The sequence below is a fragment of the Lipomyces tetrasporus genome (genome assembly GCF_029532465.1).
Source record: "Lipomyces tetrasporus strain NRRL Y-64009 chromosome Unknown POJ06scaffold_11, whole genome shotgun sequence".
NCBI classification, from domain to species: domain Eukaryota; kingdom Fungi; phylum Ascomycota; class Lipomycetes; order Lipomycetales; family Lipomycetaceae; genus Lipomyces; species Lipomyces tetrasporus.
Genome location: NW_026611606.1, coordinates 674,472 through 698,079, shown reverse-complemented (window position 1 = coordinate 698,079; position 23,608 = coordinate 674,472). Strand labels below are relative to the sequence as shown.

The 23,608-nt window shown below is 50.1% G+C and overlaps 9 protein-coding genes across 9 annotated transcripts; 8 read left to right on the top strand and 1 right to left on the bottom strand.

Annotated features, from left to right (window-relative positions):
• The first annotated feature begins 1,368 nt into the window (after positions 1–1,368).
• On the top strand, positions 1,369–4,750 carry POJ06DRAFT_33927 (uncharacterized protein). Its single transcript, XM_056190894.1, has 2 exons — positions 1,369–3,610; positions 3,658–4,750. The coding sequence occupies exons 1-2, from the start codon at positions 1,453–1,455 to the stop codon at positions 4,728–4,730; spliced, it is 3,231 nt and encodes a 1,076-aa protein (XP_056040977.1). The 5' UTR covers positions 1,369–1,452; the 3' UTR covers positions 4,731–4,750.
• Positions 4,751–5,841: 1,091 nt separating this feature from the next.
• On the top strand, positions 5,842–8,230 carry POJ06DRAFT_283506 (uncharacterized protein; the record flags this gene model as incomplete). The annotated part of the gene is made up of 4 exons (XM_056190108.1): positions 5,842–6,193; positions 6,243–6,768; positions 6,820–8,061; positions 8,119–8,230. The coding sequence occupies 4 exons, from the start codon at positions 5,842–5,844 to the stop codon at positions 8,228–8,230; spliced, it is 2,232 nt and encodes a 743-aa protein (XP_056040976.1).
• A 1,741-nt stretch (positions 8,231–9,971) lies between these two features.
• On the top strand, positions 9,972–12,073 carry POJ06DRAFT_227887 (aldehyde dehydrogenase domain-containing protein). Its single transcript, XM_056185753.1, has 3 exons — positions 9,972–10,368; positions 10,425–10,957; positions 11,012–12,073. The coding sequence occupies exons 1-3, from the start codon at positions 10,226–10,228 to the stop codon at positions 11,833–11,835; spliced, it is 1,500 nt and encodes a 499-aa protein (XP_056040975.1). The 5' UTR covers positions 9,972–10,225; the 3' UTR covers positions 11,836–12,073.
• A 144-nt stretch (positions 12,074–12,217) lies between these two features.
• On the top strand, positions 12,218–13,659 carry POJ06DRAFT_261611 (uncharacterized protein). The gene is made up of 3 exons (XM_056188644.1): positions 12,218–12,291; positions 12,362–12,959; positions 13,005–13,659. The coding sequence occupies exons 2-3, from the start codon at positions 12,363–12,365 to the stop codon at positions 13,419–13,421; spliced, it is 1,014 nt and encodes a 337-aa protein (XP_056040974.1). The 5' UTR covers positions 12,218–12,291; position 12,362; the 3' UTR covers positions 13,422–13,659.
• A 309-nt stretch (positions 13,660–13,968) lies between these two features.
• POJ06DRAFT_261609 (uncharacterized protein) lies at positions 13,969–15,608 on the top strand. Its single transcript, XM_056188643.1, has 3 exons — positions 13,969–14,211; positions 14,265–14,996; positions 15,055–15,608. Exons 1-3 carry the CDS (start codon positions 14,069–14,071, stop codon positions 15,425–15,427), a joined length of 1,248 nt encoding a protein of 415 aa, XP_056040973.1. The 5' UTR covers positions 13,969–14,068; the 3' UTR covers positions 15,428–15,608.
• A 31-nt stretch (positions 15,609–15,639) lies between these two features.
• Positions 15,640–16,848, bottom strand: POJ06DRAFT_271168 (inositol-pentakisphosphate 2-kinase; the record flags this gene model as incomplete). Its single annotated transcript, XM_056189491.1, has 2 exons — positions 15,640–16,686; positions 16,738–16,848. 2 exons carry the CDS (start codon positions 16,846–16,848, stop codon positions 15,640–15,642), a joined length of 1,158 nt encoding a protein of 385 aa, XP_056040972.1.
• Positions 16,849–17,443: 595 nt separating this feature from the next.
• On the top strand, positions 17,444–17,966 carry POJ06DRAFT_278341 (uncharacterized protein; the record flags this gene model as incomplete). The annotated part of the gene is made up of 2 exons (XM_056189743.1): positions 17,444–17,631; positions 17,722–17,966. 2 exons carry the CDS (start codon positions 17,444–17,446, stop codon positions 17,906–17,908), a joined length of 375 nt encoding a protein of 124 aa, XP_056040971.1. The 3' UTR covers positions 17,909–17,966.
• Positions 17,967–20,540: 2,574 nt separating this feature from the next.
• Positions 20,541–21,599, top strand: POJ06DRAFT_261602 (uncharacterized protein). Its single transcript, XM_056188642.1, has one exon. It carries the CDS (start codon positions 20,670–20,672, stop codon positions 21,384–21,386), a length of 717 nt encoding a protein of 238 aa, XP_056040970.1. The 5' UTR covers positions 20,541–20,669; the 3' UTR covers positions 21,387–21,599.
• A 134-nt stretch (positions 21,600–21,733) lies between these two features.
• POJ06DRAFT_261601 (uncharacterized protein) lies at positions 21,734–22,317 on the top strand. Its single transcript, XM_056188641.1, has 2 exons — positions 21,734–22,247; positions 22,271–22,317. The coding sequence occupies exon 1, from the start codon at positions 21,812–21,814 to the stop codon at positions 22,046–22,048; it is 237 nt and encodes a 78-aa protein (XP_056040969.1). The 5' UTR covers positions 21,734–21,811; the 3' UTR covers positions 22,049–22,247; positions 22,271–22,317.
• The last annotated feature ends 1,291 nt before the right edge of the window (positions 22,318–23,608 follow it).

Genomic DNA, 23,608 nt, shown 5'->3' with positions numbered 1-23,608 from the left:
ATGTTGTTTCCGCTGTAGTAGCTGCAAACCTTGCTCACAAAGATACAATGTCTGGAGTGCTATGAATGGAAATATATAGGAACAAAGCTATGAATCAAACATTTGGTCGTCTCGACATCATCCGGAGATCCCGTGCAAGCTTTCAATGCTCGCGACCCTGCAAGCTTATCGTGACAGGTGCTCAACAATTATAGCAGAAGAGGTCTTAGCTCGACGGGTTCTCAACAAATGGAGCAGGCGAGCAACCGTCGTAGGTGTGCTGGACTTGTACGAGGCGTGGCATATCCCCAGCCGTCAGCCTGCCAGGACAGATCGATATCATGTGTTGAAGGGGACCAAACTAACAATAAAACACAAACGCAGAACAAATTGCCGCATCGACGAAGATGGTTGACTCCAGCAAAAGCAATAAGCTATGGTAAAAGTAGAACCAGGCTAATAAAGCAATTATTTCAATTAAGGTCAACGATGGGAAATTACGCGATTCATACAGTTGCACGTATTCACAAACTCGGAACTTGGGTCAAGGGGCTCAACAAGGTTTAATATTATTAGGGTTGACGTGACGGTTGGGCCATCGGACAAGGGCACCGACAGTGTGTGGCTAAGTCAATCAGTTAGCGAAATGATAAGGGGGAACGTGGTAAGTTCTACGTTTGGTATTATACTTGGGTTGCGGCAATACATACTGTGACGATATTAGAATAGAGCTCTGGCTGCGGCTTAAGCAACATATGCACGTTTTGGGCTGGACTGAGATTAGTGCTGTGGCTAATGACAGTGTGAATTGTGAATGAGTGAGTAGATTGCGACGGAGAGTCAGCGACAGCACTATATATGATTCATTGCTCATAGCTCCGGCTATCTTTATTCGTGGAATACAAATATGCACGGGATAAGCACGAGGGGGAGTAGGCCGCTCTCATAAGGTAATTGCGGGGTTAATACTGGAGCCCGTGGTCCTTGGAAGACTAGTCGCCGGACGGCATGGCGTAGCGCCACCATCAGTCTACCTGACAAATGACTGCCCTCTGTCAACTACTGCATTACTTTTGCATCCTATCAACATTATATAGACGTTTATTGCAATAAATGCTGAGTCGCCGTCATTAATAATTTACAGCCCGTTCAGTGCCGCAATTCGGGCTCCGAGGTTGCCGACAGCCCAGCCGTAGACCGGGCGGCTTTCTGTTTGCCGGCGAAGATTTGGCTGGTCGCACTGCGGCGTTATCTTCGCAAATGCGTATTGGTCTGTGCGGATGTTGCATAACCGTGCTCAAATGTAGTCTTTTATGCCGACGTCGAGCATTATCCGACGGGACCATAAAGACCGCCCACCGGACAGTTGCGTGCCCGCCGCTTCGTTCTCGTCGCCGTCCGTCAACAAATCACTGGTCTCCGTCCTACAGCCACGACGACGACACAGGATCAGGTACTCCTGGGGCCATAGATATGGCGGGAAATTACGTAGTCGCCTACGGTTCTGACCGCGCTGGCCCTGGCCCAACGGCGGCAATGTATATTCCCCAGCAGCATATCCCCGCTGCCCCACTTCAATATCAGCATCAGCAGCATGCAATGGCCACGATGCCGCCGCCGGCTCCTCAGTCGATGCAGGTGCAGGTACAGGTTCCGGATCAGCACCAACAACAGCATCAGCCACAGCAACCTCAGCAATCGCAGCATCATGAACAGCGGCAACAACAATTGTTCAGACTGGAGAAGCAGCAATATCTTGAACAGCAGTACGCACACGACCCGTTAACTGCTGCGTTCTTCGCCGCCGATCCGAGCGTCGCACCGGGAATGATCTCCAATGTCGGTACACTTAACAACGATGACTACAACCACGACGACAATGCCAATAATAGAAATAACGAGGTGATTCTGGACCTGCTCGCCAACGATCTAGCCTCGTCGATCTCCGCGAACCCTACTGCGGATTTCGTCCTTTGTCCGCCATCCCCAAATCACCCTCCTCCAGATTTCTCAAGAGTGCAGCGCATATCAGAGCAATACATGAGAACTGGCGATGCGCCATATATCGCATCGGCAGCATTATTTCAGGGTGGATGGGATGGTTTAGAAGGATGGAAGCAATTACCGCCATCTCAGGCGTCTCAACAGTCATCTGTGCTGCGACCTTCACTACTGCCGGCTTCCCAGGCCTATATTCAGCAGGGTGCACCGCTAAATCCCAGACAGGTGCCACTGACTGCCTCATCGTCTGCTTCTGTTCCCACGGGTACTCAGCAGCCCGGTACAGTTCCTGTGAGTCAACAGAATGGTTATTGGAAACCACCACCGCCGCAGCAGGAACCTATCCAGCGCCCAGTACAGTCTCAGTTTCAAGAGTCTCCCGCAATGCTCCAGCAGCAATTAGATCGACTACGGTCACTTCCTCAACAGCCAATGCAGCGGCATCCGTCGTCGTCCCAGCAACTTCCACAGCCGCGCAATGTACCCGATGACTCGTTTGAGTTTTCTAAGATTAACTGGGCGGACCTGCAGTCCAACATCTTGAACGCCCCTCCAGGTGGTGCGAGTCAGGTACAGACGTCGGGATTGGTACTTGGCACAGGTCACCCGCCTATTAACCAGTTCACTCCAGTGTGCACTTCAGAGTCGCCTGTGATGCCCCAAAGTTGGGGAACATCGCCTGTGCCTAGTACTCATAGCATGGATTATGCCATGTCGGCCCATAGCAGCCCTTCTACTCCAGGGGGAGTGTTCCATCCGCACCGACTAGCTGTGTCATTCCCTGTGTATGCGAATATTCCTGCTAATGCACAAAATAAGACGTCTCCTTTCCTGGCAGATCGGAGTAAGACTCAACTTGGTCCGTGGAGGACGAACGAGCCTACATCCAGTGCTTCGCACGTTTTGTATACCATGCAGCAGCCGTTTGGTGGTCCACATGTTCGGGGAGAGGTCGAAGCAAGGACTCCGCAGTCCGTAGCTACGATCGCTCACACTCAACCGGATGTTCAAGAGGGAGATGTCGATATTTTGGAGTTTGAGGGACGGCTCAATGTGTTGCCGCAGTCAATTGATCAAGGGCAGTCGTCCGCCGCGCCTATCCCTCGACCAGACATGCCGTCGACAGCCGGTGCCGGGCCAAGTGCGGCGCCAAACGCGCTCGCAAGCAAGCTAGGCACGGAGAAAACTTCGATGAAGCGAAAAGACACCAAACCTGTCGTTTCTGGTGCTAGCCCGAAGAAGACGAAGGAGCAGATCCAAGCTGACAAGGTTGCGGCAAAGGAAGAGAAAGCGCGGGCAAAAGCTGAGAAGCAGAAGCTGCAAAGGGAAAAGGCTGCGCAGAAGAAGCGCGATCAAGCCATGAGACGCGCACACGAAGAACAGGCAATGAAAAAAATCCGCGAGAAATTGGCTCGAGAGGAACAGGAAAATGAGTGTACTAGTGGCGCCAGTGGTCAGGTCAGAGCCGAGGAATCTGATAAGAGGCGCAAAATTGACTCCAGTTCTGGAGATAAGCACTCTCAGAAAGGCGCAGCTGGGACAGCCGTTGCTGCTGGAGAAGTTTCACTGTATCCTGATACGCAGGCGGAATTTTTGTTTGCGCAACGTGAACTGTTGACAGATGCGTTTGGTAGGTGCGATGCTGCTTGGTACTATAGTCTACTAATGCCTCGCTAGTGCCTCGAGTCCCACCTGTCAATACACAGCAGGTTGACCTTCCGGCCATCGATGCGAATGGTCGAAATGTCCCAACTGGACCGTCAGTGGGCGACTTTGCGACTCAACCAACCCAGACACAGACGTCGGCGTCGGCATCGCCGTTTGTGTATCACGTGAAGCCTGCACCTAACACGCCGTCGACAGCATCCGGTGCGGCGCTTGACAAATCGAACCCAGCATTCAATCTCGCTTGTGGACCAAGTCCACAATCTAGTTTATCGAATACCGGTCAGACAAGAGCTGAAGGCCACGAAGAGGATATGATTGTGCAGAAGACTCCTGCGCCGACACAAGCCAAGATCGTGCAGTCTACCGGAAAGATGGAAAAGTCATTGCAAAAGTCAGCAGTCGTGCGACCAAGCCTGAAGAAGCAGGCGTCCAAAAAATCCAAAGTGCAGTCGATCTCGCCAAAACCGCCGCAGTCGCACGCACAATCGTTCTCGGGAGCATCCCAGCCCATGGCACAGCCGTCGTCCGAGTTCAAATTTTCGTCCCCGCCTGAAGCTACGTCGACGCCTGCGAATTACCAGACCAATAATACTAATATGCCAAATCCGGTCATATTTGCTAGTCAGATGGATACCCAATCGCATCTATTCAGCCAGCGATCGCCGCCAGCGACAGACCCGGTCAAGTCCCCGACGAATGGGCCGCCACAGACTAAGCGCCCGTTCATGAGACTGAATAACGTCGACAGTGTGAGCGAAGATACTGAGAAGGATAACAACGACTTTGTGAGCAAGATGGGGATGGATTTGGAAGAGATATTCGGCTCAGATGTCGGCGTCGGTGCTGGGCTTGGTGGGGCCAGTGAAGCTGCAGAGACCACGTTCCAGGACGCACAGCAGCCTCTTGCTATGGAGTCGTCGCCATATGGAATAGGCAATGGGATGACGGCAGATGAGGACAGAGTGCTTGGCGATGTTCTTGGAAAGGTGGAGGAATGGAGTAAGTCATTGCAGTGGAATATAGGCGAGGAGGCGATGCGGCTAGGAGGAATATCGTCCAACAGCAGCGGGTCGGAGTCATAGATTTTTTCGGGATTGGCGTTAGTTAATGCTTTTTGGGTTGCTACCGGCGGCGTTTATGTGCCGTGCTTTTCAGAGAAGCTCGGTTGCGTAATAATTGTCGTGTCATTATTATGTAGGTTTGCACATAGATGTCTGTATAATATTGTACGGATTCGGGTTTGTTCACATGTGTAATTTGCTGTTGATGGGTTATTGAGCTTTGTGAGATATCTATATCTCTACACAGGCGTCTATTGAGACACAGGGCATTTGATACGGGATTGGACATGGTATTGCCCTAGTGCTTTGTGGTGTGCATGTTGATGTATTTGGATGTACCATATGTAAGCATTGTGTACCGTCGATTTGGTATTTTTATAGAAGCCAGCAGTGAAGGTTGCTAAATAAGTTTGGCTCGGGCACGAAATTAATTGGCTATCGTAGAGCGACATTTTGTGAGCCTGAATGTTAACTTTGGCGTTGCGGCAATTTCGTTTTGGTACACGCGAGAATGTCACTGGCTAATTAGTCGTCTTCACACGGGAACAGGAGCCACGAAGAACTACATAACATTTAGCACCGTCATATCGAGACTAATTATTAGTGGGCCAGGGCTGTCTACAAATGGCGTGTTGTTTTATTTTCATATGGCAAGATACTTCGCAATTGAAGGGAACGTGAGGCGTCGCAGCGGAAGGTTTGGCGACGGATCACGGGCGAGTCACGAGCCTGCCAGTAAAAGTTAGATTAGATTGCGACGGCGACGCGCTGCCTACGCGTTCTGCGCCGCACGCTTTGCCCCTGGGATGCTTCAATTTGCAAATTCAACAGGACTGCACAATAAACCAAACACCAAAGGCAAAAGGCAAAAGGCAAAAGACGTAACCGTAACAACGGACAAATTTCGTTTCCAGCTACCGCTGCTAGCGTCCCATTCTCGTACTTTCCAGTCTATTTACATTCGAATTCTTCGTCCCGACTGCACTCGTGGCCACCCCTCCACACCCTTCTCGAACCCTCAGTCCTCCTATTTCCCGCAGATCCAGCATGCAACTTCGTCCTCGCCGCACAACACTCTCAGCTTGAAAACTTGGTCGCCTTTTCAAATCAAATCTAACTGCCATCTCACGCGATGAGACCGCCGGGGCTACCGGTGTCTCTGCACGTTCTGCCGGCCGGTTCAGTCCTTCTCCGCGACGACACCACTCTCCACTTCCTCTCGCCGACAAACCTGTGTCCACAGCGACAGCCGGCAGCCTTCGATGCGCTCTCGTGCGTATATCCACGTCCACGCGACCCGTCCGCTTTCGCATGCGTGCAGACGACTCCGCAGCTTGCAGTCACGGTCTGGAGGTACATCGCCGAAGGCGTGCCCGAAGAACTCATATGTATCCGCGAACGAACAGTCGTATACGCCGATTCTATATCTGGCCTACAAAATGTACCGTGTTGCTGGGACACGGACGGCCGAGCGATAGTATTCGGTGAGTGCTCGAGGTAGCCAAATCCGCCATGTTACTAATTCCGTACAAGGGCTTCCAATGAGCAGGATCACTGTCGTCGATCTATCCGACCCGTCCTCACCACCACCAATACACGTCTTCGCTACCCCGGATTTGTCAGATGTGAAAGCGGTCGCGCCAAGTCCGCACGCTGCGGACGTGTTTGCCGTGGCGTGCGCGTCGGGCCGAACGTTCCTTTGTCGACTGTCGCCTGAGAACACCAAAGACGCGGACAATATGTTCGTCCCCGACGTGCTGCATGCGTTGCCCGAACTTGACGGACGGCCAGTCGCGGTTTTGGCATTTCATCCAACCTCTACTGATCCCGAGTCACTAATGCTTGCTATCCTCCACACGCCGACTCCGGCTCTTGAAGGTTTGGTCAGCGATGGGAAGGCTGGAGGCGAGGAGGAGATTCAAGTTTGGTGTATTAACGTTGGAAAATCCGTGAATCTCATCCGACGGTTGCATCATAGCCTTTCTGTGAGCGGTCCCGCGGACAGCGACCGGTACCTGAAATGGAGTAAGAACGGGCGGGTCGTTCAGTTTATTGGAAAGTAAGATAGCTGTGCGTGCAAACAATGTGGAAGGAGGCTAACCCCATATAGCTCGTTAATAGTATACGACGTACGACGGAACAACGGCTCTCAGGAAATCATTCGCACACCAGAGGGCACGCGTATTGTCGCAGTCGATCTTCAGCGGGAGACGGGCATGGCGTGGGTGCTCGACAGCGCCATGCAGCTCCATATCTACGACTTGCTGCACTGCACTCAGTTACTGAGCGCCAATGTCGAGTTGGACACTTTTGTCTGGCCGAGCTCGGAGCAAGTACCGCATACGCCGAAATCGTTCACGTTGTCGCCGCCCAGACTACGGTCGTCTGGTATGTCGGGACAGGATAAGGATGTATTGAGGCGGAAATCGTCAGATTTGCTTGCGTATTACCTTAACCGGTCTCCGGATCGTGATGAGATTGTTGCGGCAGTGAGAGGGACCCGGGACGACTTTGCTGCCAACCCGGCCGCACCGATGGAAAGACAAGTAACAGAGCAGGACGACGATGAGGAGCAATCTGTGTTTCCGGCTACGGCAATCCGCGCCACGTCTCCACTGTGGACATTCACAGAACCGGGCGTTGCCCCGACAGCACCGCAGCAACAGCCTTCCCTACATTCAGACTACCCATTCACGACTGACATATACGTGCAACCACCTACGGCCATTCCAGCCGATCTTCAAGAACCGGCAGACCAGGAACTGGCGATGCCGGAGCCGATTCTGCCTGACTGTCTGTTTAGTCACTTGGGCGAGCTTATGCAGGGTTCAGACACGGGCCTTGATTTCTCACCGTCGGCGCCGTCGACACCGAGAACGATTTTGGAGTTACTGTTCGGTTGGCCACCAGCGTATGTGGGAACGTCAGTACGAGATCTGGTAGCGTGGGAGCGTCAGCAAGCAGTGGCCCACACGCCTCCTGCCTGTTCCGCTTTCGTTCGCGCGATCCTCAACATCTGGCTGCGTGATGCCGGCGGGAGTAATCCAGTTCGTGATCTCGAACTGACGCTGGCGTCGTTACAGGCGAATCCTTCGACTCGGAATATGACGGTTTCGATTTCGTGGCTCGTGTACGCTATGAATCTGGTTGCATTGCAGCCGGACATGTCGTCGCCGGGAGTTGGCAACGAAAGGCAGCAGATGGCACGGATATTCACGGACACGGTCTTGTTTAGAGATAAGAACACTTATGGCGATGATGTCGAGGCCGTGCATCTAGCTACCGGAATACTGATTGGGTGCGGACTGATTAAAGAGGCGAGGGATATTTACCGGACAAATGCGTATTATTTGTGAGTACTTGATATTGGCCGTAGACAGCGCACTAATGGCTAATATATCGACAAAAGAGAAGCTACGATATTGTCGTTGTTGTTTGGGTTGCCGGTGGAAGAGATCTTGCGCGAGTGGATCGTTCAAGCTATGGAAACAGGAGCCGAGAGGATTTCAATAAGATGGTAATTCTGAGCAAATTCAATTAACTTTAAGATGCTAACGCCAGGCAAGTCGCAACACGATTGATTTCCTTGCATCTTCAACATCACAGAAGTCGGCCCCGTTATTGCAAGCCCCGAGACTGTACCCGCCCACGCCAACAACACAAGCACCGCCAGCACGCATCCATTCGTCACCACCGACGTCAACCCTACCGCGACCGGTGGGTTCGTCGTCAGGTCTCCGATCCACCTCTCCTGTATCATTCACGACCGCATCATCGACCACTGCCTCGCCTGCTCCATCACTGTCGTCCGCATCCTCACGTTGGCGAAGACCCGACTTGAGCATACAGCTATTCAAAGACGAACCGCCTGCACAGTCACCGCTTCGCAAAGCACGCAACCAAGTTCACGCAGGTTCGACGGACGGCAATACTAACCCTGCCGATGAAGACAGTCAACGGGGAGCAAGCTTTCCCACTCGTTCTGACTCGTTGAATTTATCACGCGCTCGAATCCAACAGCGAATTCAGCAGGGAATTCAGGAAAATCAAACGCAGCAGCATCAGGGGTCTGGCGCATCGGTCACGAGAGAGCGCACGATTATTAATACGTGCGCTATTCCGCCGGCCATTACGGCTGACGATGCGAGCCAAGACGCTGACGCGCCGAGTTCGTCGAGCGCCGTCGAAGCGATTGCAACGACGGCGGCGGCGGCGGCGGCGGGACCGGTGCCGGCACTGGAGCGACGACCGACGTTTTTGGGCAGGTCCGGCACGCCGAGAGGCGGGGTGATGAAGTTCCTGATGGCCGGCAGCACCAGCAGTAACGATAATAGCAATGCCGACGAGCCGCAGGAGAGCAGTACGACCGGGACAGCAGGGGTACCAGATGGAGGCTCAGGCGGTATCCGACGCAATAAGAGCCTGCTGAAGTCGCTCACTAGCGGGGCAACGTTCTCGTATTCGTCGTCGCAGCCGGAGGAGAGTAGCAGCGGCAGCAGTAGCAAGGACGAGACGTCGACTGGATCCGGCGGAAGTATCTGGAGACGGTTGGGTAGTGGGACTGATGGCGGCGGCGGGGGAAAGCCCCGGCTGCAGTTGTTCAGATCGGCGTCGGAGCGAGTGCGTGGGGCGGGTGAGTTCAAGCCCGCGGCCCAGCTCGGTCTCGCCGGACCAGCGCCTGCGCTGGCAAAAGAGCCCGGCCGCGATACCAAAGAAAAGCACGTCCGGCGGCAGTCGACGGTCGCATTCAAACGGAGTGACTGAGCAGGCACTACTAAATGCGCGGTAGTCTACTACATTTGCGAATGCGGTTGCGGTTGGGCAACTATGCGCAGTAGTCACGGTCTTTCTACAGTTGGCTGCGAGATAGCCGGAATCATCATTTCAAGACCTCGCGAAGGCTGAATACACTGCTCCGAGACAGGATTGCAGAAAATTATGCGCACTACAATTTTGGTTGATAGATAGTCGCAAGCTTGCCATAACAGACATGTACTGATTGGGTAATGAAAAACGATATGTAGTTAGGAATCGATAAGTCGGGCGATTATCGACGTCAACGAGGCCACGTTGATCGACTCGCCGGTGGCCCGGCTCTGCGTAATCGTCGTCACGGCCGCAGCTTCCAGCCGTCTGCCATTCGCATGACCGCATCAGCGGATCTGGATGCGGAGTAGAGCGACATATCTGCACATTTGCGTTGTACTTGTGGTTGCTACTGGCTCAATCGTGTAGCATGCGCCGCATTGTTCACCCCCCGCGTGGAGTTTCCGGGGTCCATTTCACCGAACGCTGCGTTGAGATCTCCTAAACTGTCGCTTCAACCTGTTCCGTCGTCCCCGCACCTCCTGGGTGGGCTTCCAGTCACACGGCCAGTATGCCGTCGTCGTCTTGTATATATACTTCGCGCCCTCGTCTCTTCTCTTTCTCTAGACCGCTCGATCTCGACCCAATTATTACTGTTTGCCTGTCTGCCTAACATTTTCTCCGAGTCAAATCATATCCCAACCACAATCATGTCCGCGAGTTCATCTGTCCCGCTTAGTCAGAAGTTTAAGCTCCCCAACGGTGTGGAGTACGAGCAGCCTCTGGGCTTGTTCATTAACGGCGAGTTCGTGACCGGCAAGGAGGGAAAGGCGTTCGAGGTTATCAATCCTTCGTATGTCGGCGTTTGAGTTGACTAGCAAATTAAGATTGGTCGACTAACTGTATTAGCACTGGTAAACTAGCTGGAATGGTCCATGAGGCCACGGCTGTCGACGTTGACCTAGCCGTCGATGCTGCTGAGACGGCTTTCTACGACGGGCCGTGGTCGAAGATGTCGTCTGCCGATCGAGGCCATCTGCTGCTCAAGCTCGCAGATCTTTTCGAGGAGAACCTCACCATTCTCGCTTCAATCGAGGCTTTCGACAACGGCAAGGCCATTCAACTTGCCAAGGGTGATATCGGTGCCTGCATCGGCTGCCTCCGATACTACGGAGGCTGGGCCGACAAGATCCACGGCAAGGTTATCGAGACCTCGCCCGAGTCCTTCAACTACACCAAACAGGAGCCCATCGGCGTGTGCGGGCAGATCATCCCATGGAACTTCCCGTTGCTGATGTGGGCCTGGAAGATTGGTCCTGCCATTGCGTGCGGTAACACCGTCGTTTTGAAGACTGCTGAGCAGACTCCTCTTGGTGGCTTGTACGCTGCGAAGCTCTGCAAGGAAGCTGGCTTCCCTCCTGGCGTCATCAACATTCTTTCTGGTACGGTTTCCTAACCCTCGGTCTGATTATGAAATTTTGCTAATAATCCACCAGGTTTCGGTAGAACCGCCGGTGCTGCCATTGCTTCTCACATGAAGATCCACAAGGTCGCGTTCACTGGCTCAACCCCCGTCGGACGACAGATCATGAAGGCTGCTGCCGAGTCTAACTTGAAGAAGGTCACCCTCGAGCTCGGTGGCAAGTCGCCTAACATTGTTTTCGAAGACGCCGACATTGATCGCGCCGTCGAATGGATCAACTTCGGCATCTATTACAACGCCGGCCAGTGCTGCTGCGCCGGTTCCCGTATCTATGTTCAGGAAACTATCTACGACAAGGTCATCGACGCATTCAAGAGGCGTGCCCAGGCCAACGTTGTCGGAAACCCATTCGACGAGGCGACTTTCCAAGGCGCCCAGGTCTCGGAAGCCCAGTATAACCGCATCATGGCATACGTCGAGCTCGGTAAGAAGGAGGGTGCCACGGTTGAAGTTGGTGGTGAGCGCCACGGGTCCGAAGGTTACTTCATCAAGCCCACCGTATTTTCTAATGTCACTGAGGACATGCGTATCATGCAGGAGGAGATCTTTGGTCCGGTTTGCGCTATCGCCAAGTTCAAGAACCTCGAAGACGTCATCCAGAAGGGTAACTCGACAGCATATGGTCTTGCCTCCGCAGTCCACACCCGATCTTTGAACACGGCTGTGGAGGTTGCCAACAGACTCCGGGCTGGCACTGTCTGGGTTAACTGCTACAACTCTCTGCATTGGGCCTTGCCATTCGGTGGATACGGAGAGTCTGGTATCGGTCGTGAGCTCGGAAAGGAGGCGCTCAGAAACTACACGCAGGTCAAGACTGTCAATATCAACTTGTCCTAATTGGTAAAGTGTAACTGGCAAAAAGAATGTTGGCTGGATCAATAATGTGATATGTTAGTGCATGTAACAATTAGCGAAATAAAGGAATACGGGCCAAATGTTGTCGCTGATTGAGTCATTGTCTCATTCATGAAAGTATTTTTGTCTTCGTATTTAGTTGTTTAACGGTGTTATTCAGAGTACGTTGGAATGGGTTAAAATGAATGTAACTAAATAATGAGTTGCTTTTGTTCTCTCATTGCAAGATTATTATCCCTAACCCGAACCCACAGTGAGTGACACATTCGTCACGGCAAGTGGTTGGCAAGAGTATTTCGATCACCTGTCTCCGGCCTCACAAAAGCGCCGCACAAGCGCATTGGAGTTGCACTACATTGCATTTCGTCACTCTGACCTTCCCCACATTCGAATCCGTCGGCAACCGTCGCTGCTCCGAAGGGCAGAAATCTGCTGCAGGTAAACGGTTTCGAATTTTGCGTTTTTCATGTCCTTAATACGCGCGCGCGGAAGTACTGACTGTGCTAAGCATGTCGTCGACACAAATTTTGGCATCCTCTACCTTGGCTACTACAGACCTGGAAAGCTCTCCATGTCCAGTTCCAACATGCACGTCCACATTTCGAGCTAAACGACGCGATGTAACAATCAGACAGCACCTCCAGCTTCTTGCTGGCCGAGGTGATCAAGCGCACCGATTTGCACTCGAGAGCCTCCAACCTCGCCGTCCACTGTCCCCCAAAACGCTCTCGAAATTGACGACTCGTCGCTGGCGCGAAAAAGCATCACAGGTCGCTCTTGAGAAGGCACGGCAGGAGCGAGGAGACGAGAAACTGGCCCCGCTGTACGATACTGCAAAAATGTCCGCTCGCATCGCGACGATAAGGGCGAATGTCAAGCGGAGGCTGGATGCGGTGCCCTGTCCTGAGTTGCCGGAGAGACCAGTGTATGTGCCTGCGCCGGTTACTGCGATGGAGAGCAATCTGTTTTATATTTGTCAGGTGTATTTGAATACGTATTTTGGATCCGGGTTTAGAGGGACGGAGTATCTTTCGAATAACGAGTACGAAACTGTAGCTCGCGACGTGCTAATGACGCGTGTTGGTGGGTTGACAGAGTGCCGGACCGTAAGTTTGATTGTTACTCGCGGTGGATGTAGCTGACCAGTGTAGAAATTACAACAGATAGCGAGGACGACCACGGCGGAGTTTACGGCTCAGCGATGCGCCCGCGCACTAGCGGTTTTCGATAATGACAAGTTGATGTCAAAGGCCATACTTGACTTTAGAGCGTGGAGCGAGGATGATGAGCGCCGACGGGCTGAATATCGGTTAAAGACTGCGACATATGACAAAGACTACGAGACGGCGCGTCTAAATCGGATCCGATGGGAGGCAGCACGGCTACCTGAAGAAGTCAACAGAGTGGTTCAGGAGGAATGGGAAGCATTGCAGAGTAAACTGGAGCAGAAACTTTTGAGCGGCGAGCGCGGCGATGAGGAAGCAGAGCATGCGTCGGAGTATCAGCAGGAAGAAGGAGATCCACTTGACGAGGCCAGATATCATTCTCGACATGACCGGTATGCATGACTCCTTTGTTTTGATTATATCTTTGGTACTGATCGGTTATGTCCTCGACATAAACCGGTTTACATGTCAGTTTTTTTTGTGGATGTTGGGTATTGATCGGGTGTGGCGTTTGAGGATGGAAGGTTTGTAAATATTGGCAGCACGCATGTTAGTCTATTTGGATGGCGGCTTGCATAATAAGTAATACCGGATCTGGTAGACAATACAACAAAAATGAATGCTATTTCTTTTTTTTTTTTTTTTGGTGCAGCAATCGCGAGATATAACTTGAAGCTCAATGCACGCAGAGTAGTCTTTGCTGGTTACTAGCATGTGGCATACAGTAATTTCGGTCGCTACCCGCTATATCGTCAAAAATATTATACAACAAAAAGTGAAATAAATGCACCTAGTCCCCTCCTTGGACGGAAAGCTTGCAGAGAGTAGGTAAATTGCTGCGACGTCGTGAGCGTGCTGAAGTCCATGTTCTGTACTCGCACTAAGTGTCTCGTATTTTAGCGTGAATTTGGAAAGAGCGGGTCCGTTGACAAAGGCGGAGAGAACGTCGTCGATTCTCGAGACCAGGAACGTCGCTCTCATCGGCAACAAACACACAGTGTTCGCCAACCTCGTCACACGCACCACCGCTTCTATCATCGGACATAGCGATGGGATCTTCAGCTTTGAAGGTCGGCCTTGCCATTGCGGCGATCTTGTCGGCTGTCGCTGCAAACGAGGAATTCCAGTCTTATCGGCCAACTGAGCAGGCCGACACTACCACTGCGTCTCCTCAAGCTACGCCTTTCAATAGGTACGCTATAAGTAATTCGCATTTGATTGAGTTGCAGCTAATGCGATGACTAGTCCCCTCTCATTGCGAACTAACATGACTGCGGAACAGTTCTATGCTCTACCGTTCTGGTCGCGAATGTGGTCCTACAACTGGATGAATGAATTTTACTTCTTAGCCGTCGTTATTGCATTCGTCGCACTTCATTTGGGCGGCAGCGCATGGAATAAAAGGAAGGCAACAAATTGGATGAAATCCCAACTTGAAGCTCTTCGGTCCCAGTTTTACCAGGTCGGATTTGACGAAAGCGTCACAACAACCGAGCCTGCCATGGTGCCCGTTGCGAAATATCTCAAACGAATCGGCCCAATTGATTATGTGTTCTATGCTACTGGTCGGCTCAACATCAGCTTGCTTCATGGAAAAATCACTATGCTTTCCAGACATAACGTCATCATGATGGTCTTCGAGTACGCGTTCGCCTTCCTCTTTAGCACCGAGCCACCAAAGGACCTGGTCGAAATTATTGCGAGACCGACAGACGCCGACAAGTCTTCTTACGATGGCTTTGTTTTCGCTATTGTCAACAAGGAGATCATGAAGCGCGTGCGTGACGAAAGCTACGATTTGTCGCTCACAAGGACTTCGGATCACCCCAAGTTGCCGGTGTCATGCACGGTCATGTCCGAGGCTGCTGAGATCACTGAGACATTGTTCACTCCGGAACTGTTGGCTGCTGTCAAGGCTGCTGAGAACGTGTTGCAATATTTGGTCATCAGTGACCTGCCGGTCGACAGACCGAAGATGTATGTCCCCTCGGGTTTTCCCGCCTAAGAGACTTGTTTGCAGCTAACATTGCTCTAGTGTCGAGGAATACGTCCCTACAAAGCGCGCCCTCCTTTCCATCAAGATCGCAAAGAGCCCAGAAGAAGAGCAGGCTACCGCGCAGCTCCTCAACGCATTCCTCAATACTATTGACGTTGCTGTGGCCAAAGCTCACTGGAGACCCGAGGTCTCGAGAAAGCTGAAGGCCACTCGTGACGACGAAATCCGGAAATTGAAAAAGATTGCTGATGATGAGAAGGCCGAGGAGCTCGCTAAGCAGCGTGCGAAGGACAAAAAAGAGCAAAAGCAGGGAATCTCAAAGTTGAGTGCCGAGGAGCAGCGGAAGGCGCAGGCGAAGGAGCGTGAGAAGGAGCTCAAAAGACTGCGAAGCAAGCAGGTCAGAAAGGCATGAAGCAACGTCAATGATAGCAGATAATATTTTGGCGTGGATACGTGTTATTATGTGACATATAGCGGACGGAGCGTACAATCATTTTGTCATGTCGAGTCTTAACGTTGGATAGTTTGGTCTTCTACATGTGGACTCGTTCTATGTAGCATAATCAGTTATTTACTGTATAATATCCTTGTGTATTTTTTGAAAATATTCGATTCTATTCTTCGTTACTTCCTGCAGGGCTCAATTAACGCGTCGTCGGAGGTGTACCAACCACCCTCGTTCAAATCCTTCTCGATACTTTGCCAATAAGCGCGCTTAGTCCCACTCCCGTCCTTGATGTCTAGGTCAGCTAACCGGCAGCTGACAGCAAAATAGTAACTGTCAACTGTTATATATGTGCTATCTCGATCAGTAAAGTAAGGCTTGCCGGCATGGCTGAATTCGAAGTCCCTTGTCTTGTCTTTGTCCAACTCTGTATAGACAATCCGCAAAAATGCAGTGCAATCTCTCACCGTCATCGCAATCAAAAAGTTCATAGAGTCTTCCGAGTCAGATGTATTAAGCACTCCATACTCGTCCATTTTATCTTGTATATGCACCAAAGTCTTAAACACTTCAGAGTTTAAAATAAATTCGGTTACGATTCTCCGTAATCGCTCCACTGTCAATATCGACCCCTGCTTGATCACAAGCTGCTCGGGCAATAGCGCACGAACTGACTTCTCCACTCGCTGTCGGTTCCCCGAAACTAAGTCCAACGGACAAAAGGAATACACAGATGCATCTTTTGCTCGATACCGACGTAATGCGCAAGTCCGGCAATATTTCCAGTCGCTCGGCGCGTCCTTTGACTGGGTCAGCCACTTCGGCTTGAACTCCAGCACTGCGACTTCTAATCTCTTTCCTCTATTTTCTCGGACCACGTAGCTAAGTACGCCGCTGCTGCCTTTTATTTTCTCGCGTCCCGAAGATACGATGGGGAGGTCTGAATGTACGCTTTCTGCCGTCATGTTCTCGACTAAGATTCCGTATGACTCATCGGTATCTAGCACTGTGCCGTGACGATTTGGGTTCCGGATACCTGCACTCTCGAGACCAGCAAGATCCTTATTTAATTGCTCAAGTACAGCTGGCTCCAGTTTGACGAGCTGCATGGATGCCACCATGTCGGGTGCGAAGAGTGGAAGGATATGCTTGCTGTTGAAGGAGTACACATCGAGAGTAGACGGTTGAGAGAGCTGCCTTTTCCGAAGTCTGAGGAGGTAGAATGACTATTTGATGATTAGATCTGGGGGAATCACGGTTTGGATAAGAAACCTCACGTGTTGGTCGTCGCTGATTCTGTAGAGCAGGTTGGCGGCGCCCTCTGCGATGAATGTCAGTGCAGAGGCGTCGGTGATTGCACCTGCTGATGGCTCAGTGGAGTTGCTCATTTCTTCGAGACTAATATCTTCCGAAACTGAACCTAAAGCTGTACAAAAGAATGGGCGACAGCAATGTTGTGCTGTATCACTGAGAGCACAGTAGCCCCTTAAACCCAGCATGAACCCCTGAATCTCCAGAGGGTCGATGAATCGACTTCTGCGGCTCTAATCACGAAACTGAGCCAGCAATGTACTGAGACAGTCCATCTACGACTTCCGTCAACCGCGACTTGTTCCACGGCCCGGACTGATCCAAGCCCCTCACCGACACCAGAAACGGCGCTAGGTAACCGATCTCGAAAGCGAAGCTACTTTAACGAAGACCTGAAGGTAAAGGTTATGCGGCATTGTGTCTTGCACCAAGGCGAGTATGTGCGAAGGCGAAAGGTCAGTTCTGGAAGGATATTGCGCGCGTATTTGAAGCCGAGACAGATACGCGAGTTGCTACAGGTGCATACGTTGGAATCTCACTAGTACAGGTGTACCCATTAGAAAACCCGGCCAGACTGTGGAAAACCTTATTAAGGAACGCCTTGAACAGCTCGGATATCGGTCAGGCGTCGCTGAGGCGGATACTGAGCTTAAACAGGCTCTCGATGCGTTCATGCAACGATTCGACGACGTCGAAAGGGAAAAGCAAGACCTGCTGGCGACAAAAGAGGACATGGCTGAAGCTAAAGCCAAGACCAAGGCTATCCGGAGTCAGATGATGCTTGGGCGGAAGAGATCGGACGACGAGGACGGCGGCGGCGGCGGCGGCAGCGAATGTGCCGTCTCGCCAGTCTGTGCCGCGTAAGAAAGGGTCAAGGTTATCAAGGAGTGATATGTTAGCAATGTCGCTAAATAGCTCCTCTGAAGCACTTACTGAGGCGATCAGTACAGGAATGCAATTTCTAGCTGGAGCCATCAACCATCCCCTGAAGAAGAGACGATTTCTTTTGATCGTGCAACTGAACTGGAAGTCCAAGTTCGTGATGTTGATAAGAAGGTGTCAGAGCTTTCCAAACAATTTTTTGAGGGGATCTCGTCCATGGACGAGAAGCTTGACCGGCTTTTCAAGAAACTGTAATTCCTCCGGGTTGCCGCTGATTTTGCTGCATTTGCTGTGCTCTTCTATGTACTTGCTCTGCTCATTTGATCTTTCTTTCTCTGTCCATCACCCCCCGTTACTTACGTTGCATACCATGGATTGTTAGACATATTGCTTTGCAAATAATTTATTTTATTGGATAGCTAAACAGATAGCGAACAATTTACTATATAATAACAAGCAGATTCGAGTTACTCCAGCTTTAAATAATCGTCTAGGGATGGTGGAGCGCAACTGAACGACTGCGAAACCTCATTGCCGCCCTCGAGACAAGTCTGAATATTGGTCAGCAGGACCAAGACCATATAAATACGCGACTGGAGTAGATTGCTGTCTCAGGGCGTACTTGTAGCCAATGTATGCCCACCTATTGAGGACCAGGCCGAAAACCTATTCGACCGCGATCCGTACCCCAGACATTCGCGCATTGAAGTCAGCCTCCTCCGCAGTTAGCACAAGTTGGGAGCTGGTAGTCTTGAACGGTCCCATGATACCATAACCTTCAGAGTATGCGGCGTCGCCATATATCCACAAATGGTGGCCAGCAGGGAGCATAGAATCCACTTGCTTAAGGATATCTTCAAGTCCTGATTCTTTAAGCATCATCCAGTCTCCAATTTTCCTTCCATGGGTCCAAAGAGGCATCTAATAATGCCGTCCGGACTCACCACTGCTTGGTACTTAAGCCATGGGCATGCTTATAGCCAGAGTACGCAAGCCTTTGGTTCTCAGTCGGACTCGTAGTTGGTCTGAACGTGCCGTCTATAAAGCCCCAGATATTTGGACAGCCGCACTTTTTATCCATATGGTCGGCGTACCGCAAAAGAGTCTCTGGTGTCAGTTGCTCAAAGTCCCATTCCAACTTGGCCCTGTAGCGACGCACAAGATGACAAACTACGTCTCTTGTCACGGAGCACAGATAAGACTGTGACCGTCCGATGTCCCTCACCACGGATCCCCACCCCTCCGGGAATGCAAGCCGTCGCAGAGGAATGCAAAAAGCTGTTAAAGGTTCAGGGCGATTGCGATTCGACCAATGGATGAGACCAAGTCGGAGGTAAGGCACGATGCTGCGTATTTCCCTCTTGGAGAATTGAAATCGAAATATAGCCTCCGAATCGTCAATACTATCGAAATTGAATGGCGTACTGTCATACATTATTGGGCAGCCGTTTGGAACAACATCTACGACGGACCCAGTGAGCACAATTGGACACTTGCTGTTACTATATAGGATGCAGCAGCAGTCAATATTACTTGTATTTGGCGTTGACGACGAGTGCCAGGCATTGTGAACTAAGGACCAAATAGCAGATATTTATCGAGCGCGTTCGTGTTGTTGACATCTTGCCCAGTCAAACACCGCCTGAGAGTTTGTGCTTAAACCTTAATGTAGTGCTACGGTAGTTTGAATGTGCAAAGTTTCTGTTTTAGAATCGCCGTAAGAAACAACTTTAAGGCTAGGGTTACCTCTTTAGGGTGCTTTTCTGCAAGGGAACTTTTAAGGAACTTGGTGGCAAAATATCTCTATTGTCTAACATTTGCCTAGTGTATGTCCTGGTGTTTCTACGAATTTTGGAAATCAAACCCTCAGTTTGTTCGTCAGCAGACGAAGTCGGCTTCCTGGCATCGACCGAGAATAATATCCAAACAAATATGTCCGATTATTCTCCGTCGACAATTAACGAAATGTCGAAGGCGAGACCCGGTTTCAAAAACCGGGTCGGGTCCATCTGTGATTTGACTGTCCCGGGTCTGAATAGACGACCCGGTCTGGTCCGGCTGACCACTCAAATTGGGTCCGGTCTGGAATGGCCGAGGACGGCTTGGACCGTTTCTGCAAGAAAGAAATCCCAGAAAATTAGACAGCACTGGATATGCTCTTCATATGCAGGTGGGCATTGCTAGTTTGTTAAACCTCCTAGATTCATTGCTCCAATCACAGTTGTCTTGATTGGCTCCTGCTCAGCGTCGTATCGCGAGAACAACACATTGTATAGAGAATCTGTCGAATGCAGGGCTGTTGAGTGACGACCGGGAAATGTCCTGTGATATAGACAGGTACCTTAAGAGGGCCCATTATCTTGGTGGAAAGCCAACCAAGACGTTTACCCAAGGGTGGACTGGCAGGGCGTGCGCGTCTTTCTGTGTCCAGTCGTCTTCAGTGTCGTTCGAGAGGCTCTTTTCGACAGGGAGAGACAAAGTCTCGGTCTGAAGGAGTCCACTTAGCTCCACCACCCTGTCTATTTTGATGTTTATCAGATATCGTTTGGTCTGGACGAAAGTTCTTTGATTTCTTTCTTTGTTTATATTATTTTATTGTAATTTTGATTGTGGATTGTAATTGTATTGTAATAGAAACTACTAGCAGCTAGTTTGCGAGTGATGGGTCCTGATGACTTTTATATAGTGATAACAACCGGTCTCTCTAACCTGTCCGGTCCAGGCTAATGGTGCCCACCGAATAACAGGTCCGGTCCGGGCCAGACCTTGAATCCGGTTCGGTCATGAGATCGGGACCGGATTTGCAACCTGTCGAGAGCCTGCCTAGTTGGCCCTGACCGGTGGCTGGGTCTAGGCATTTCGCTTTTTTTTGGTAACATATAACATATGTAAGTCCGCAGAGCGGAAATGGCATGGCATGCGGCGCACGTTCCACTTATTTTTTACGCTCCTTCCATTTCCTCCTGTATGATCTCCTTAAGTCGACAATTTAGAGTCCTCAACTACCACACATCAGATGGGGTCGCTTACATTCTTGATGAGTTGGTACTGCTATCTACCATTCGTGGTGTTGCTCTTGGCATCACTATTAGCTAGGATACCTAAACATAATCCTACGCCACTAGAGATGTACAAGTCTTTGGCTTATGATAGGAACCTTACACTAGACGACCTTGATTGCAAATTCTTTGTATACAATGGATCAGAAATTAAGGAATTCGACGTCGCTAATGATAGTCATGGTAATCTGACAAAGAGGGCGTGGCAAGAGAGCACAATAGTGAATATATACGTAGTCTCAGTTGCCTGTACGATTGCCTCTTTTATGGCTCTGAGAACTACGTTCCAGGACTGTAACTCACCTCAATTCGAGACGCAAGTGGCCTGCGCAGCGGATGCCGTCGGCACTGGTTTTGCCTTCTTAGCCAGCATTATCGGATATGGTGCCGCTACGTACGGACTTGTCTCCAGATGGAGAGGCTGGAGGCTCAAATCTCGGAGCACAGATTTCATCATGGGCAAGCATTTCGATAATTATGATCTTAAAATATCGCAGTGTTCACAACCTAATAACATACATTGGCCTGACCAATTCAGTGATTACAATGACGTTGTACAATTTGGGAAATCTCTAATCGACAATCCTACGTGCGGGTCTATGTTAATTGACTTCTGGAGTGCAGGAGAGAAAGTGATGGTGACCAGATGGGATGGAGGTGAAGTAAACGATTGAAATTTCCAAGGGTGATGAGTTATTGTTGCTAGCGATGTGGCGGTGTATTGAAATAACAACTCCATATAGATAGAGCTAATTTATCTCAGTGTATTGTAAAGTTTAGGGGTGGATACGATTACGGTACCGTCGAAATTTTATACTATTCGTAAAGTTAATCGCAAAACCGAGAACCTAATCGTAAAGTAATCGTATAGTCTACCACAAAATCGTATAGTAATCGTAACTATAGTAATCGTATTTCTATTTAGGTATGGCGTGAGGAAATTTACCCTGACTGTCTTACAAATATAATACGAACGTACTATCTCGATCATTTGCCGCGCGCTTGACAACTTAGAAATATGGATCCTCCGACGCGACCCCGCCGAAAGCAAGCGGTTGATTATTTATTATTGAATGATGGTCACGGTTGAGATGAGCCGATGGAGAATATCTTGCCAGACACGGCCCAGTCGAGCATTGAGAGCTCTGTTGATCTGGAACCCGAGGATTCTATCAGCCAGATTGCCTCTAAGTCATCCTCTACAGGGTTAACTGAGGAAATCCACGATCTCGAATCCTCACCGATTCGGACAGACTCCAATATCTCTCTACGCACTCGTGGGTTAGCCAACTGTGGAGGCCAAAGAGGTCGAAGAAGCTTCGGAATGATCAGCTAATAGCTTGCAAACACTGTCAGAAGTGGTCAATCAAGGACTCTGCGAGATCAACATCTACAACCAATATGTCGTCCTGATCCTGAAACCTGGCTGCTAAGGTCGTGGAGGGCCCACAAAGATGCCGAGAATGGCAGCCGCCAGAGAGACGGCATTCCATGGAGTCAGGAACCATGAGAAAGCTTACTTTACTTGCAGATCACTTTTCAAGAGCAGCTGAATGGTAATTTTGTGCTATTTATTTCTATTTATTTGTTTGTCCTCTACGTGTGCATTTCAGAGCAGATAATGAAAGTCACGTGCATGACTATACGATTTTTTGCGAGTAACAAACCTCAGCGCTCGTATAGTTAATCGTAAAGTTTTACATAGACTCGTATAGTAATCGTATTGGACTTTACGAATACGAATAACGATTAATCGCAAATCGTATCCACCCCTAGTAAAGTTATTTCTATGCTCTACTGTAGAACATAAGGCATTGAAAAAAAAGCGGGCTATGTGCTTGTAATGATATATACGTGTTGTCTGGTAATGTTGGTGAGATTTCATTTGGATGCTATTAGTATCTGGGGATTTAATACAAAGGTTTAAATAGTTGCGATTCACTATTAGAGTTCGAAGTGAATTAGTTACTGCTATAGAGTGACATAGTCACTCGCAAGAGTTACTCTTTGTTGGCTACTGGCTATGTAGAAAAGACTTGTGCCTGATGGAAACAAATCAGGTCCAAGTGCTACAAATTGAGGTACCGGGTCACTTTTTGCGGTACCTGGTGCGTCATTTTGATGCACCCGAAATTTTGGTGAGAGTAACCGGTACGTCAGAGTGATCTCCTCGGTCTCTTGTAAAACCCGATTTATCATTCTGATGCACCGGGTCTGCCCACAAATCCAGGTGCATCGTTCTTATTCGAGAACCTCATTTTGCCGTGCCTGGTTCACGTCATGGCCCAAACCGCGACGTCTACAAATAACATAAATTTAAACGTTTCTAGAGCGTAAATAATACTAGACAGGGTTGAGGATCTGAATTATAGTTGTTTACATTAGTTAGATTCTGAAGCTTTAGATAAATGTACACATAAACCAAGAAACCTTGAGCCAAGAGTTCATCAATCCTGCCGAGCTGCAAGATCAAATACATCCTCATGTACGTCGAAGGCTTCCCAGTTACGGTCAACAACGTAATCCATGCCTGCGAAGAAGTTATGGACTATTCCAATTATGCACTGAATGTCCTCAACTTCAACGCAAGTGACCCTCGCCAAAGACCTAGACAGCATTGGGATGACCCTTCCACCGTAGTGTTCTCGACCGTCCTTCCCGTCTGGATAATCCACATCAAAAACTCTCGGATTAGAGCCAAACTAATGTTTTATCCGGCACAATTGTCCTCACAGTGAACAGACAAACAATTTGGGCATAATAGTACGGCTCGTCCAACTTACCGCATCTCACATAGTATCGACATCTTGCTCCCTTCCTGCCCCGCTACTACGTCCTCGCTATTTGCCTGATACGACCTAAATTCCCTGGCCATGAAACCTTGCAACTGTAAAGC

Bases quoted from the DNA above. Each gene is read 5' to 3' on its own strand.
- POJ06DRAFT_33927 (XM_056190894.1), top strand. From the start codon at position 1,453: ATGGCGGGAAATTACGTAGTCGCCTACGGTTCTGACCGCGCTGGCCCT. The intron at 3,611-3,657 runs GTAGGTGCGATG...ATGCCTCGCTAG, and splicing joins ACTGTTGACAGATGCGTTTG to TGCCTCGAGTCCCACCTGTC.
- POJ06DRAFT_227887 (XM_056185753.1), top strand. From the start codon at position 10,226: ATGTCCGCGAGTTCATCTGTCCCGCTTAGTCAGAAGTTTAAGCTCCCC. The intron at 10,369-10,424 runs GTATGTCGGCGT...TAACTGTATTAG, and splicing joins TTCGAGGTTATCAATCCTTC to CACTGGTAAACTAGCTGGAA. The intron at 10,958-11,011 runs GTACGGTTTCCT...ATAATCCACCAG, and splicing joins CGTCATCAACATTCTTTCTG to GTTTCGGTAGAACCGCCGGT.
- POJ06DRAFT_261611 (XM_056188644.1), top strand. From the start codon at position 12,363: ATGTCGTCGACACAAATTTTGGCATCCTCTACCTTGGCTACTACAGAC. The intron at 12,960-13,004 runs GTAAGTTTGATT...TGACCAGTGTAG, and splicing joins GGTTGACAGAGTGCCGGACC to AAATTACAACAGATAGCGAG.
- POJ06DRAFT_261609 (XM_056188643.1), top strand. From the start codon at position 14,069: ATGGGATCTTCAGCTTTGAAGGTCGGCCTTGCCATTGCGGCGATCTTG. The intron at 14,212-14,264 runs GTACGCTATAAG...TGCGATGACTAG, and splicing joins CAAGCTACGCCTTTCAATAG to TCCCCTCTCATTGCGAACTA. The intron at 14,997-15,054 runs GTATGTCCCCTC...ACATTGCTCTAG, and splicing joins CCGGTCGACAGACCGAAGAT to TGTCGAGGAATACGTCCCTA.
- POJ06DRAFT_261602 (XM_056188642.1), top strand. From the start codon at position 20,670: ATGGGGTCGCTTACATTCTTGATGAGTTGGTACTGCTATCTACCATTC.
- POJ06DRAFT_261601 (XM_056188641.1), top strand. From the start codon at position 21,812: ATGGAGAATATCTTGCCAGACACGGCCCAGTCGAGCATTGAGAGCTCT.